The 15,053-nt window shown below is 39.0% G+C and overlaps 2 protein-coding genes across 3 annotated transcripts; both read left to right on the top strand.

The window, feature by feature from the left end:
* Positions 1 to 10: 10 nt before the first annotated feature.
* Positions 11 to 5,498, top strand: gnptg (N-acetylglucosamine-1-phosphate transferase subunit gamma). 2 transcript variants are annotated; one of them, XM_048232707.1, is made up of 10 exons: positions 11 to 169; positions 361 to 415; positions 1,461 to 1,583; positions 1,680 to 1,763; positions 2,612 to 2,705; positions 2,899 to 3,013; positions 3,385 to 3,467; positions 4,329 to 4,451; positions 4,575 to 4,656; positions 4,814 to 5,498. In XM_048232707.1, exons 1-10 carry the CDS (start codon positions 118 to 120, stop codon positions 4,900 to 4,902), a joined length of 900 nt encoding a protein of 299 aa, XP_048088664.1. In that variant the 5' UTR covers positions 11 to 117; the 3' UTR covers positions 4,903 to 5,498. The 2 variants fall into 2 exon arrangements, with proteins under 2 accessions (XP_048088664.1, XP_048088665.1); XM_048232708.1 differs by lacking the exon at positions 361 to 415 and having other exon boundaries at positions 42 to 169.
* Positions 5,499 to 6,865: 1,367 nt separating this feature from the next.
* LOC125287944 (testisin-like) lies at positions 6,866 to 11,135 on the top strand. Its single transcript, XM_048234031.1, is given in 6 exon segments — positions 6,866 to 6,878; positions 9,550 to 9,712; positions 9,912 to 9,940; positions 9,943 to 10,167; positions 10,618 to 10,763; positions 10,845 to 11,135. Coding segments are annotated over 6 exon segments (867 nt in total).
* Positions 11,136 to 15,053: the final 3,918 nt, after the last annotated feature.

Consider the following 15,053-nt stretch of genomic DNA (forward strand, 5'->3'; position numbering starts at 1 on the left):
TGTTCGGGTAGTCAGCTGACTGGTTGTGTGAGTCACGTGCTCAGGTAGCACAAACATGGCTTCAACAACATTCTGATACGGATGTACCACTCAGTTGTGTAAGAATACAGTTTGATTATGTGTAATATATATTGGCGATATTTCCACCGACTATGGTTGATTGCATTGGGTGAGTGTCCATTTGTTTATTTCATGTAACTAACGGCTAGGCAAGGTTGGGGGACTAGGTGTCAAAGTAGCTTAATAAATAATTTCATTTTCCACCTTATTATTGTCTTGCGTCATACTGGCAACGTTCTCAGCTTGTAAGCCTCCATAAAGTGTAAAGTAATAGTTTCTCGATCCCTGTTTGACTTTTAGTGGATGTCGCATTTTCTGGGAAGATGAAGATAGTGGAGGAGCCCAATACGTTTGGGTGAGCCACAACATTTCATACATAAACTTTTAATTAAACGACATGGGCTGTTCCACAAAGAATGTAGGCTATGGTAGGAATGTAATATAGTTAATAACAGGTCATATACACTCTAGATAATTGTCCAGAGGCGGACAGAGTACACAGCTTCATTACTTGAGTAAAAGTACAGATACCCTTTGCTAAATTTTACTCAAGTACAAGTAAAAGTACAACAGTCAGATGTCTACTTTAGTAAAAGTACTGAAGTACTTGTTTTTAAAAGTACTTGAGTATCAAGAGTACAAGAGTAGCCTACATTTTCTAAATATTGCATTACTACTGCCACAGTGCACAGAATATGTACACACATATATGTACAGAAACGTCCTACATGGAGTTATGAAAAATGTTAATGTTAATACCTTGGAGAATGTAAAAGGAATTTAAAGTAAAATCAAGTAATTTTCATCTTTTTACCATGTCGCCAGGGATGGGCATATTTCTAATACATGTATATAAAAAAAACGTATTTCAAATACAAAATACTATTTTGTAATTGAAACACTTGAAGCGAAAACTATCATTAACTTGTCCAGAAAATTGAAATAGTCTGGTGAGGTGGGGCCACAGGTTGGCACATTCCCAGGATGGACCTGCTGCGTCTTTCTTCTATTGTTTTTCGTCCATAGTTTCGTCTTTATCTAAATCTGACCATGGAGTTGACTTTGGTGGAAAGCTGAAGGTGATTGCTGATAGGCTGTCCCAATCAGTGAGGCCTGCACAATCCAATCACGTTTGAGAGGGAAACAACAAATTGAGGGTTTACGAGATTTTTTTTTAGAAGAAGAAGAAGTAACGGGTACTCACGGTTATGGATAGAAATGTAGTGGAGTAAAGAGTACAATATTTGCCTCTCAAATGTACTTGAGTAAAGTCATGAGTACTCCCAAAAAATGATACTCGAGTAAAGTACAGATTCCTGAAAATTGTACTCAAGTACTGTACTCAAGTAAATGTACTCCGTTACTGTCCGGCTCTGTAATTGTCATATCTTTTCTTTCAGGCTAAACAATCACTTCCTTGCTCAAGGTACAAGGCTACAGGCTAGGACCAACCCTTCTCCTGTATCAGGACCCCCACACCTACATCATCTGGCAGGAAAGTGCTTTAGTTACATCGAATCCACGTGAGTGCTAGTGACCATGACTGGTTCATGTACCTGTGTATGTGTGACCTGACCTCTATGGGTGTGGCAGTGTTAACATGTGTTGTTTGCTCACAGGTACAAATATGAATTTTGTCCATTCCATAACATAACCCAGCATGAACAGACATTCCGGTGGAACGCCTACAGTGGAATCCTAGGGTGAGTAAACATACAGCAATGGAGCATTGAAATTATATGCAAACATCACACAACAGGAACACATTGTTCAAACTGTGAGCCAAACACCTCTGAAACATACTAAGCATTAAACCTGACCTATCCACTACACAAATCATTCACCACCACACAAATCGTTGCCTATAGATTCAACAACTAAACAACTGACAGGATTAATGCAAAATATTAACATGTACAATGTATGTATTAAGCAAAGGTTCATTTTTAGCCTGAATGCTCTGAATAGTTCTAGCCTGGCTAACGTCAGACCTCATCTAATTGAGATGGGGTCTGGGAACTAGACATTCATTTTCTCGTATTTGAAACCTGGTTTACGAATGCCCAGAGCCGTTTATTGGGTGCTACGAATGTCTATCAAATGCGTCTGTACATAGCTCATAACGGCTTCGGTGTGTCGTCATCGTCTTGCTGCCCTCCCTCCGTTTTGTGATTGGTTCCTTCGTTGAGGGGAAAACGAAGTCCATAGAATCCAGGCTGCTTAGCAGCAGCGTGAATAAAATTGCGCGCATAAGGCAGCATGGGAAAACCCAGGCTAGAATAGTTCAGCATCTGAAGCATGAACCAGAACAGTGTTGTTCTCTGTTGGGGGGTAAGGCTTTAGAGAGCTACATGTCATTGTATGCCACGATACCTGTCTGTCGCATCAGCTAGATCCTCATTGGAAGTAACCAGGAGTGACAGCCCTAAGAAATGTTTTATATTAATGCTGAATATGGAGCTGTGTGGGTTTTTATATGATTTTGTATGATTTAAGCCAATAATCGGATGTCTTATTTATTTCATGGCGTATGCCTTCCATGTGTGTGTAGGATCTGGCAGGAGTGGGAGATTCAGAATAACTCCTTCACTGGCATGTGGATGAGGGAGGGAGACTCGTGTGGGAGCAAGAACAGACAAACCAAGGTGAAGTGTGTGTTTCTGTGCATATCATGCCTCTCATTTTACATAGTCAAGTCAAGTCAAGTCAACTTTATTTATATAGTGTATATCATACATAGGTTATTGTGTGTGTGTGTGTGTGTGTGTGTGTGTGTGTGTGTGTGTGTGTGTGTGTGTGTGTGTGTGTGTGTGTGTGTGTGTGTGTGTGTGTTCCCAGGTGCTCCTGGCTTGTGGAAACAGCAGTAAACTGGCACGGGTGTCGGAGCCGCAAACCTGTGTCTATTCTCTTACGTTTGAGACACCATTAGTTTGCCACCAGCATTCCCTGTTGGGTAAGTTCAGAAATCAGAACGATTGATCAAAGTAAGGTCCAAACAGAAAATATCCTGTGTGTGTGTGTGTGTGTGTGTGTGTGTGTGTGTGTGTGTGTGTGTGTGTGTGTGTGTGTGTGTGTGTTGTATGTATTATATCCATATATCACTGTACAAATATGTCCTGGCTGGATAGATACTATTGTACAAATACTAGTATACATTGTACAAATATGTCCTAGCTGGATAGATACTATTGTCCCAAAGCGCTATCATGTTCACAGATTAGTCTGTGTGTGTATGTGTTCTGCTGCAAATATACGATAACCACATTAACATAACGATAACCATGTTAACATAACATATAACATTAATTCCTTCCCCCAACCTAGTTTACCCTACTCTCAGCGAGCAACTGCAGAAGGAATGGGACGAGGCTGAACAGGCTCGATACGACGGTCTTGTCACGGACCAGGTAACATTAGCAAAGTTCTTTTAGGCAACTCCCTCCACTCGGCGGCCATATTGCACCGCTTTTTGGGCACTTATCGGGCATCTATTCGAGCAGAAATGGCTTCACGACACCAACCTTGCTCCAGCGGCGATATCACAACACATGATTGGCACAATATATTCAAATGTCGACTATTTTGCTGCGGAAAGGGCAGGATATGTGTAGACAACTGCCATATTGGCGTTACAAACTAACCCCATTGAGGATTTTGTGAGTGCTGTGTCTCCTCATTAGAAAGTCTCTGACGTTAGTGCATATAAAACTAAATACAGTGACACCATCACACAGCAACTGCTACATGAGAGCTTTATTGTTTAGTTTAAAGGAATTATGTGGAATTCTGTAGGCTTGAAGTTGTCTTGAACGCAGCCACGCATTCTTCCACTGACTTGCATTGTATATAATACAGCATCACACATGGCACAGTGTGGTGTGTTACAAGAGAGCTGGCCTGGCTCTAGCTTGTTTGCATGCCAACTTCAGTGGATACAGTAACTGGTCAATACAGGCGTTTTTGACATTATGTCAAAGCGGTTGTTTCTCCACATTATTTTGCTATTTATTTTTGGATGTTTTATAGAAAGAGCAAGAGTCTGTCAACGAGTAAAGTTCTCATGCATGGCCTATAGCTATCATTTTGCATGTGGGGGCATTGAGCAGACTCATGTAAGGTCTTACCCATGGTGTTAAATTTAACACCTGTTGTTGGTGTGCCTTGTTAAAATAGCCTTAGTTAGACTTAAAACGTTGCACTTTGCCCATCATTCAATTGAACTGAATTCAATACTTGATCTAGGACTCTATCTCTGTCTGCCTGAGTAGGGTTACAGTAAGCTCCTAAGGGACCTTTTTGAGGAGGCAGGATTCTTGAAGCGCACACAGCCAAAACCAGATGAGCCAAAACGCCCCCAGAAGACCCAGCAAACACAGGAGCAATGCAGACAGGTGTGTGTACAAGAGTATGTGAGTTAACTGACAAACTCTGATGCATGTGGGATTTCGTTAATGTTTGTAAGCTTCAAGCGTGTGTGTGTGGTGTGTGTGTGTCCGTGTCTGTTTTGTTGACAGGACATTGAGAAGAAGAATGCTGAAATCGAAAGACTACGCTCTCTGTTGTCACAACACAACATTTCCTATGATGGGAGCACAGGTAACAGTAAACACACACACACACACGTCACTCAAACATCCCATAATATTTGTGTTGCATAAGTTACCAGATAAGCTATAAACCATTCTGTGATCTGTTAAACTCATGCACCATCGTGTGTCCTCTTCCACTCTCCCTCTCCCCTTGTGTATTTTAGACAAACCCAAAGCACCGGTGACCGCTAACGCTTTACAGGAACGCCAGCGTCTTCGTGGTGACACAGGCCTCATCACTGACCTTCTATGATTGGGCAGCCTGCAGTCTTCACCAACATGCTGCCCAGTTTGCAAACATGACCCAGATGATGTTATCTGGTTGACCACATTTGATGTAGTCATCTTATGTGGGGGAACAATTCAAAAGGGACCACGGCCCACACTGATCTGTTTTCATATTCCTGTTTATGTTCCTGTTTATGTTTATGTCTGCCAAATGACATAAACATAAACGTGAGAAACTGTCCGTGGCCCACACTGATCTGTCAGGAAGAAGCACAGTGGTTCCGTATTTTTCAGTTTTCTTCCGCCTTCAGCTCTAGTTTTAAAGGAAATAATAGATGGCTTGTTGGTTCTGGCTCATTGCCTACTGATAGAAATGTGTTGTTTGATTGTTTTATTTTTTTTAACAATTTTTTTTGCTTACCCACTGCCACAAGCATGATCCATTCACACAGTCTGTGGACTTTGTGGTTGTTTTTTAACGCACCATTGGGTGGATGCAGGATCACCTGTGGTCAGTGGATAGAGTCTTTATTGGCTGTGCCTATACCATACAACAGTGTACATAAGTGTGTTTTATCATACAGTAATAGAGTCTGCTTTAATAAACATGTTTCTTATTTACATTTTGTATAACCTTTTCTCTGTCTTTGTACATTCACGATTGATTAATAATGATTCAATTGAATGACCTTAACTGACAACTGATCCTTGTTGTCTTAAATCCTGATCCTAGCACGGTAGCCTAATTCAGAATGTAGTCTGTTATACTTCTGTGGAGATGGCCAAAATATGTTCAATTATCGGCTCCCTCATAAAATCTCAGATTCGATCTTAAAATGATATCCTTATTTTTTGGAAATGTGAGTTTCAGGTGCACTTATGGGAAGTTATTCACAATATAAATATTAGTGTGTGTATATATGTAGAAAATCTTCTATATCATCAACCATTGTTTATTCAGGGGGAAATTGACTGAGCATTAAGCTCTTTTACAGAAATGCCCTATAACTTTACAAACAAAGAGAATCAAACAAAAACAATGTGCTAGAAAGAGCGGCGTGACTTGCCAGTGCACCAAACCAAGCACAGACAGACATGAACAAACAATTGAACAAATAGGCCTAACAGTAAATTTGAAATATAATATATTTTTTACTACTTATTTTACAACATGCTAAACAAACAGCAAACAAACACATTTTACGATTTGTTTAGCTTTATGTTTACATGTTTTTTTTTGTTGTTTTGTTTTAAACAAGCATTGAGAATAGCCAGATGGCTGAAACGTCTGCTCTTGCAGACTCTGTATAGTCATCTTTTACAGAGTGCGAACCACTCATAGCCTCTTCCTCACATGGATTGGTTCTAACGCACCCGGACTAAAAAACTGTCATCTGAGGGCAACAATACTTCTTTTACAGAAAAAATGTCATGTATAGCAAGTTGATGTATGTCTTTCATTGAAGATAAAAAAAAAAAAAGTTGCTTACTATATGCAGAAGTAGATGAAGAAATGTGTGTGAACGTCATCGGAATATTATGTAATGAATATATTATAGGATGGGTTGACTAAACATACATGCTGAACTGAAACTGAACTCTCGCAGTAAATGGCTCTTTCACACCAAAACAAATAGAGGGGCGCAGAACAGCTTTTGTATGTAGTTAACCTTTAATTAAACAGGTTATAGGCTATCTTTGCACTGGATCAATGGTTATTTAAAGCTATTTGTCATATAGATAAAGAGAGATGTCAAATGGGGGAGAGGTGCCATAATATAAAGATCGAAAAGAAGAACTGATCACTCCAATTCCCATTGTTGGTCTACCATGGAAGCATCAAGAACATGGATCCTCGTGTTTGTTATCGTGACTTTCAACTGTGACTATCATTTCTTAAACTTTAATAATTTAAAAATATAATAGGTGTTATTGCAGGTGTTAACTAGTGATCTTCACGCAGATCAACAGAAAGAGAGAGACATACCATGGAGCGTAATGGTAAATGGTTAATGGAAATGTCTATGGAAGTTATAAATCAGGGCTGACAGTCTAACATAATTCCAAGTCATTAGACCCATAAAATTGTCCTACAAGCAGTACAAAAATGCAAATATATGTTCAGAGATGTATAAAAAGGAGAACATGTCAGCTGTCCAAATTAATTACAAAAGGGTAATTTCCCCAGGAAATTATTTCACTGTTTAGTTTTTTTTTTTTTTTTTTTTTTGGCTGTACCAAAACTAATGCTCCCACATGTCTGATCACGCTTGAAAAAAAATTATTCTGTACACACACGACTAGGTTTTTTCATGATTCCTTGGCTAGCTTCTCTGAGATTTAACATGCACATCATGGTTGAACAAAAAAATAATAGTAATAAAAGTAATAATGACATGACAGGTAATGGGTTTAGGAAATAGTGGTGTGGGCATAGGGAGCCTATGTATTTATTTTAGGTAATTTGTTTTGCCTGTCCTTTAGTAAACCGTGGTGAGACTTTTTAAATTTTATGCTCTGCATGTTGAATAGTGACCTGATTTTCTACACATTAAAGCACGTCTCTTCAGACTCTAACGATAGACGACATTAACATGTATGTGTCAGTATGACAGAGACAAAAAATCACTCATTACCAAGGGTCACAGTTTGTTTGCATCCATAGCTCATCACAATGACTGTAAGGTTTGGTTAATATTTTTGAAAGGAGGGTAAAGCACAATAGTGATCCAAACAACTGATCTCAGTCCAAAGCTCCGTTTGTCTCTCATCTCATCTGTTTATTTAATGCCTGTGTGTAAGATGTCATTGTATGATGTCAGTATGACCACTCAGAGTTCAAGTTAGAAACTCTAAGAAAGACTGCTCCAGATTTGTGTTAATTGCTTTACACATACAAACTTACTGTAGCCTGTGTCATTGCATGCTTTAATTGCATTTTATCTGTAGGCTTCTCCAGCATTGAAAATGCCACCATTGCCCCAAATGAAAACATCACTAGTCCTGGTAAAGTGTATGTGTGTGTGTTTGAATGAGTGTGAGTAGTGCCACAGCGTGTTTGTGTGTTTCTTTCTTTGTGAGTGCTGCTGAGTGGCATATGTTTTTGTCTAAATTTGTTGTAAGTTAGCATAAAACCCAGCTAGCATCAGCCCAGCTCTTTTGTAATATCATGATGTAGGTGCCGTTGTAGAGTAAAGAGGGCTGTGTGGCTGCGCTACCGAATTCATAGCTCCTTTGAACACAGATTAATCTGATTCCTCTCTATCATTCAATCATGCATTTAATTCTGCATTATTTGTCTCTTTACCCATCTCAAGATACCACTCATGAAACCACAACTAGTCTGAGAAGTACCACTCCTGATGTAAAACCCACGACAACAGCTGCCACCTCAGGCACTACAGGTGTAACTGCTGCAGTAAGTTATGGTCCTATTCATTTCCACTGATTATTCCAAGCAGCAACTTCAACACAAAGCTTTTGAATTCACAATAAACTTGAAATATTCCCAAGTGCTCATCAAATGAAAACTACTGTACTGTAACACTGCGAACAGTGAGGATGAGGAGGATGGTAGAAAGGGGGGAAATCCCTAAGGATCGCTGTTGGAGTGGTTCAGATAAAAGTAACATCTTGGGGTCACCAAGTAAAAAAAAAACCATCAGAGGTGACCTCCAGGGTAACAGATTATATAAATGGCACGCCAGGAAAAAAACGCTCTTGTCTTTGTGCCTCGGTTATCTCAGGTTCCTGATCTGAACAGGGAGAAATCCAATCTTAATGGACCAGGGATGGATTACTGCACGGGCCTACCGGGCCCAGGCCCAGGGGCCCAAGGGGTCAGTGGGCCCTGAAGCCCAAGCCTTTGCATGGAATCATTGCCTCAATATCAACAAATCAGGATGTAGATATTTTCATTATCCATATAGTGTTGACTACATCACAAATCACTCATGTTCCATATTCATTTATGAATCCACACTTTTACTGTTCAAACATTAATTGTTGTATGGACCCTTTCAACAATAAAAACAAAAACAATGCTTGAAGACTTCCTTTTTAACATTCCATATGTTATCTTAATGCAGAGGAAGTAGATTGGGGCCCAAATAGAACGTTCAAGCATTGTTTTTGTTTTTATTGTTGAAAGGGTCCATGTAGTTGAGTGGAACCCACTGGAACCCAGACAAATTCCCCAAAAAACACAATACTTTGAAACACACCCATTTGACAAAGGTGTCATCTCCAGGGTTCTAAATTAACACCCGCCAACCTGCCAAATGCGGGTAAAAATTAATTTTGGCGGGTGTTAATAAAAACTTACAAGCCAGTTTGGCCGGTGATGCATGAGGCATTACATGCATGATACATGAGGCTCTGGTCTTGGTCATATATCCCCCTGGCAGTACTTCCTACATTTCCCATGACCACTGTGGCGTAATGCTACGTGATGACGTTTTATACGCTCATTGGCTGCGCGCAGTTTGCAGTGAAACCAGCGAGAGAGACCAGCATAAATGATCATTAAAGCATAACAAAAAAAAAAAAAAAACATATATTAGGTGTCAGCATTCACTACATTTTGAATCATGTTTCATCAATGACATAAAGATATGAGGATGATGAACAGATCTTTGAGCTCAACAATCAACATTTCTCCTCTCCTGTGCAGTTTGTGGCACAGCTCCTCTCAGCAGCAGGATAGTTGGAGGACAGGATGCCTCCGTGGGGAGCTGGCCCTGGCAGGTCAGCCTTGAGAGACCCTACGGTCACATGTGTGGAGGCTCCCTCATCAACAAGGAGTGGGTGCTGTCTGCTGCGTACTGCTTCAGCAGGTGAGGGGCCACTGCATCTTTCTTCTACAGTAGTACACGTTTGTTGCTCCTTATTGATCATATTCACCAACAGACAGTCAATGTTTTCATGACTTTGTGAAAGGAGGACAAGACTTGTGATGACTGTACCTGGACCACATGACACGATGACAATTACAGGCAGTTAATGGTTCTCCCTGTTCATCTATTCCCCCTTCAGTGCCAGCACAAGTTGGTGGACTATCAGTCTTTGTACGGTTCTAACCCAAATGAAGTGTCTAGAACTGTGGCTGAGATCATTCTACATCCTAATTGTGATGCCTCCACATATGAGAATGACATCGCTCTGCTCCGGTTGAGCAGTGCTGTCTCCTTCAGCGGCTACATCAGACCTGTTTGTCTGGCAGCCAGCGGCAGCATTTTCCACCAGGGAACAGACAGCTGGGTCACTGGCTGGGGAGCTATCGAAGAAGGAGGTGACAGTTCTTGATCAAGTACTTGAAATCAGTATACTGTTGGTTATCCTTTCTGCTAACTAACAACATCTGTAATAGCCAACTATGGGTTTGTACATTTTAAAAAAAAACGATTACGTTAATAGAACTCTGAATAGAAATAAGTTCTGTTAGACAAAATGTTACAATGGAAATTGGTCCCAGACTGAAGAATAACATGCCTAGTTTTCTTACCATGATTGGACAAGTCGACCATCAGTATCAGCAATTATTTACACTTCACACTTTTATAATAGGGGAACAATACATTTGCTATTATCGGTCTCACAAAACTGAGCACTATTTTCCAATCGTTATAAGCTTAGCACTCTCTAACATCATCAGTATTATAGGTTAATTATTTAAACTTGCCCCTTAATATTAACCCTTTGACTGATGTCCTCCTCCCTCCTCCACTCCCTGCTCTTTCAGAGCCTCTTCCAAACCCAGGTGTTCTTCAGGAAGTGGAAGTTCCTGTAGTTGACAACAAAGTGTGTGATGAGCTTTTGATATTTACAAAAATCACAGAAAACATGATATGCGCTGGCCTTCGTGAAGGAGGGAAAGACTCCTGTCAGGTATTTGGATTTCTTTCGAGATTATAAATCTGTTTAAAGATATTAAACTTCACACCACTTATACTTTTGTTTTTTCAACAGGGTGACTCAGGTGGTCCAATGGTGATGAAAGAGGACTCTGTGTGGGTCCAGTCCGGGGTGGTTAGCTTTGGGATAGGTTGTGCTCGACCTGACCTACCTGGAGTCTACGCCAGGGTCTCCCGTTATGAGGACTGGATCAAATCCCACATCAGCAGTGACCCACCAGGCTTTGTGCAGGTCATCACCCCTACCCCACTGCTTCCTGTTTCCACCACATCCAGCAGGACCAAAGTCACATGCTCATTCTGCCTCTACATCCTTCTGTCTTTTCTACTCCTCCCTCTCCACTGATTGGAAATCCTTGTTTATCACAGGAACACAGGGCTTTAACATTCTGAATTATGAGTAATGTATTGGCTAAATGTGGCATTTGTATAAATCTTTCATTTCTATGATGCATTTATTATCTATCTATCTAGATTATTATGTTGTCTAGATTATGTGTTAATGAAGTAATATTTCCATTATTCAACAGTTGTTAAGGAATTGTCTATGGTTTATAAGAATGAATGGGTGTTCATATTTAAAGGAACCATATGTAAGATTGTGGCCAAAACTGGTACTGCAATCACTTTCAAATTACTGTAGAGAGGTGTATCCCCTCCCCCTCCCCCCTGACTCGAGGTTGCCAACCCGGATGCCAAAACACTACTGACTTCGTGATTAGTAGATAGGTGGAGGGTGGCGCATCAGGCCAAAACACAGAATGACATGACAAAACACAACATCAACATCAGTTGAGGGCTGCAACTTCACTTTTTAAATTACAATATCCTGGCCGGACTACTGTTGTCAGTGATATAAGTATTTGAAATGAACATGATTTCTTAATGTCTAGTGACATATTAGGGCCATTTTATGATTAATTGAAATACATTTCTTACATACGGTTCCTTTAAAAAAAAAAAACTATTTACATGTACCATGCCTTTATAAAAATGATGATTAAACACATTAACTAATTATTAGTTAGGATGTTTATACATGTTTTATAAACCACTAATACTATAATTCATAGTAATAATATATAATTATACTATAATTAATTGTAAAGTGGATAAGGAGCTGGGCTAGTATGCAGCAGCCTGAAAAGTTGTGGGTTGTTGTGCCATTGACCTTTAATTTAATTGACATGTGTAAGTCCCGGATAAAATTGTCTGCTAAATGAATGAATGAATGAATGAATGAATGAATGAATGAATGAATGAATGAAAATGTAACCTTTACAAATCATTTGTAAATGTGTTGAAAGGCATAGAAAGTCTTCTCTTTGGATGAGCCCACAAAATATCCTAAACTAACCACTTGCAACTCCTGAGTTAATCATGAATTATAGTATTAGAAGTGTTTATAAAACATTTATCCACACCCTAACTAATCATTACATGTGGGTGAATTCGGGTAATCTGGGAAAATTTGTGCAATTTAGACTTCTGCGCCTAATTACGATATCTAAAGAAAGAGATCAACATCCTATACCTTTCTGTAATCCCCAATATGTTTTCTACACAAATAAGATGAAATAAAATAGATATCATACCCAGAGGAGACATTACACACCTTTTACTGTTCCTTGCACCAAAAAACAAAAATGGTAAGAATTTGATAATTTGGGACAGGTTGCTTGCTAATCTTGGACATTCAGAGACATTCAAATCAAATGGAATATATTTACTTCATGATGCTAAATTTTGATGTTAATTTATAATGGGAAAAGCTATACCTAGCTAACACTAACCAGACTTTTAGCATAAACAGACAGTAACAGGCTGTAAATAAAAGAAAATGAATTACATGTTTTAGTTTATACTACTACAATTTCATCCTACACAATTAGGATGTACTACAAGTCCTTAATGCATATTTCCCTAGTTTAAACACTTTAAATGACTGTCCTAGATTACCCAAAACATGGCCACATTATCAAACACATTTGATTAAGTGGGACAGACGAATAAATGTTTTAACACATTGGTGCATATATTGTCTCTTGAACATATCGCTAACATATATCAATAACAATAAGGAACCTTCTTTTATTTCTGACAAATTTACATTAATAACACTTAATTAATCTAGTCAAAATCATAAGTCACCTTGTCATACAATTCCGGGCGGGGGGGGGGGTCTGTGAAAGACATTTGCCCTGCACGTTTCTGTGACCTCACCACCATGAAGTCATGCAATTTCAGTCACGTGACATATATGGTCAACTTATAGAAAGTCTTGATGACTATTTTGTTAGAACAGGAATTAAACCCAATGTCCTAGATTACCCAAATTCACCTATGTAACAACTGTTATATAATGGTAATATTACTTCATCGACAAAATATTATTATTGCATCATTTATTATATTAAACATAATCTATAAACATATTTTAGATATATATGAACAAACCATTTAGAACTGTGTTTACAAATGCTTTACTGATGAAAGTTGATGTAAGAACAATGCTTCACAAATGAGGAACAAAGCATTTAGTAATAGTTTACAGATGCTTGCATGCTTAATTGTGTAGTTATAAAGTGTTACCATTATGTTCATTACAAAACATACGACACAGTAACTACACTGCAATAGACTCATTCTCCTGTAAAATTTCTCCTGAAGTAAATACAGTTCTGGTAATACAACAACTTACTGACGGATTTTTCTGTTTCTGTGTACTGTTGATTATGATTTATTGATTGTTAATTATTATTATTATTAAATTATTATTATTATTGATTGATGATTTAGTGGGCAGCCGTGGCCCACTGGTTAGCACTCTGGACTTGTAACCGGAGAGTTGCCGGTTCGACCCCCGACCAGTGGGCTGCGGCTGAAGTGCCCTTGAGCAAGGCACCTAACCCCTCACTGCTCCCCGAAGCCCGCCCGTTGTAGCAGGCAGCTCACTGCGCTTGGGATTAGTGTGTGCTTCACCTCACTGTGTGTACACTGTGTGCTGTTTGTGTTTCACTAATTCACCGATTGGGATAAATGCAGAGACCAAATTTCCCTCACGGGATCAAAAAAGTATATATACTATACTATACTATTAATGGAGATTCTGGGAAGGGATGTTCCACTATGTTCCCATCAACTACTAGTTATATTTACCTCCTAAAGTTACGGATCAAACAATGTCTGCTAAAGTTGACTAAGAACAGGTATAAACAATAATCTGTTGGTAATTTATTGTAATCTTACAATGAAAACAATGAGGAAAAAATACAATCTTGAAGGAAAAAGGAAAATCTAATAAAGAAATAAATATTTGTAGCAAAAACACGTCACACATAATTATTGGCACCCCTGCTTGTAAAACCTTCTTAAGCCGCCCTTTGCCAATAAAACAGCTTGTAATATTCTCCTATGACACCCCATAAAGTTGGAGAATACAAAGCAAGGGATTTAAGACCATTCGTTACAAAATCTCTCCAGATCGTCCAGATTCCAGGTCCACACTTGTGCATTCTCCTCTTTGACTCACCCCACATGTTTTTCTGTGGAGTTTAGATCAGTGGACTGAGATGGCAATGTCTGAAGCTTGATTTTGTGTTCAGTAAACCATTTTTGTTTTGATCCCAAAGCCTTTGGGAATAAAAACAGCCCCACAATATTACAGCCCCTCCACCATAATTCTCATTAGGCATGGGGTTTTTTTCAGTAGTCATTTTTTCTGTGTATGCAAAACCCACCAAAAGTGTTTATTGCCAAAGAGAGCAATTTTCATTAAATCTGACAATAGTCCACACTTCCAGAAAAGTCACTGTACCATTCAGTAATTCCTGTTTACATTTGTAATTAAATGACTGGAAAGGCATGCCCTCTAAATTATCTATTAGCAGTGAGGTCACTTTTGAAGATTTTTGGGGGGACTTGGTGACAAGATGATACCTTTTTCTGTAACCGTCCAACAGTGGCTCAGTGGAATTTTTTACCTATCTTACCATCCTCCATACTGTGCGTGGGGGCAAGATAACCCAGGATCTTTGTCCAAGCATGTTTGTCGCATTTCTAATTGATTAGAACCTTTTAATTATTGTTGTAACTGTATAGGCATTTTCAACAAAGTACCTAGTTTTTAATAACCAGTTTCTGACTTACAAATGTCAACACTTTCTTTTTATTTAAATGTAGTGTATTCTCGTCTTTCGGATGTCGAAAAATTATTCGGGATTTAGCCTCTGTGTCACTTTATTTTCATACCTTAGTGAAAAAG

The sequence above is a fragment of the Alosa alosa genome, chromosome 22 (genome assembly GCF_017589495.1).
Source record: "Alosa alosa isolate M-15738 ecotype Scorff River chromosome 22, AALO_Geno_1.1, whole genome shotgun sequence".
NCBI lineage: Eukaryota > Metazoa > Chordata > Actinopteri > Clupeiformes > Clupeidae > Alosa > Alosa alosa.

What these genes read in the sequence shown, in the direction of transcription:
- gnptg (XM_048232707.1), top strand. Translation starts at nt 118, where the DNA reads ATGTGTAATATATATTGGCGATATTTCCACCGACTATGGTTGATTGCA. An exon ending in GCCTACAGTGGAATCCTAGG is followed by an intron (nt 1,764 to 2,611) that starts GTGAGTAAACAT and finishes ATGTGTGTGTAG; the next exon opens with GATCTGGCAGGAGTGGGAGA. An exon ending in TTCCTATGATGGGAGCACAG is followed by an intron (nt 4,657 to 4,813) that starts GTAACAGTAAAC and finishes TGTGTATTTTAG; the next exon opens with ACAAACCCAAAGCACCGGTG.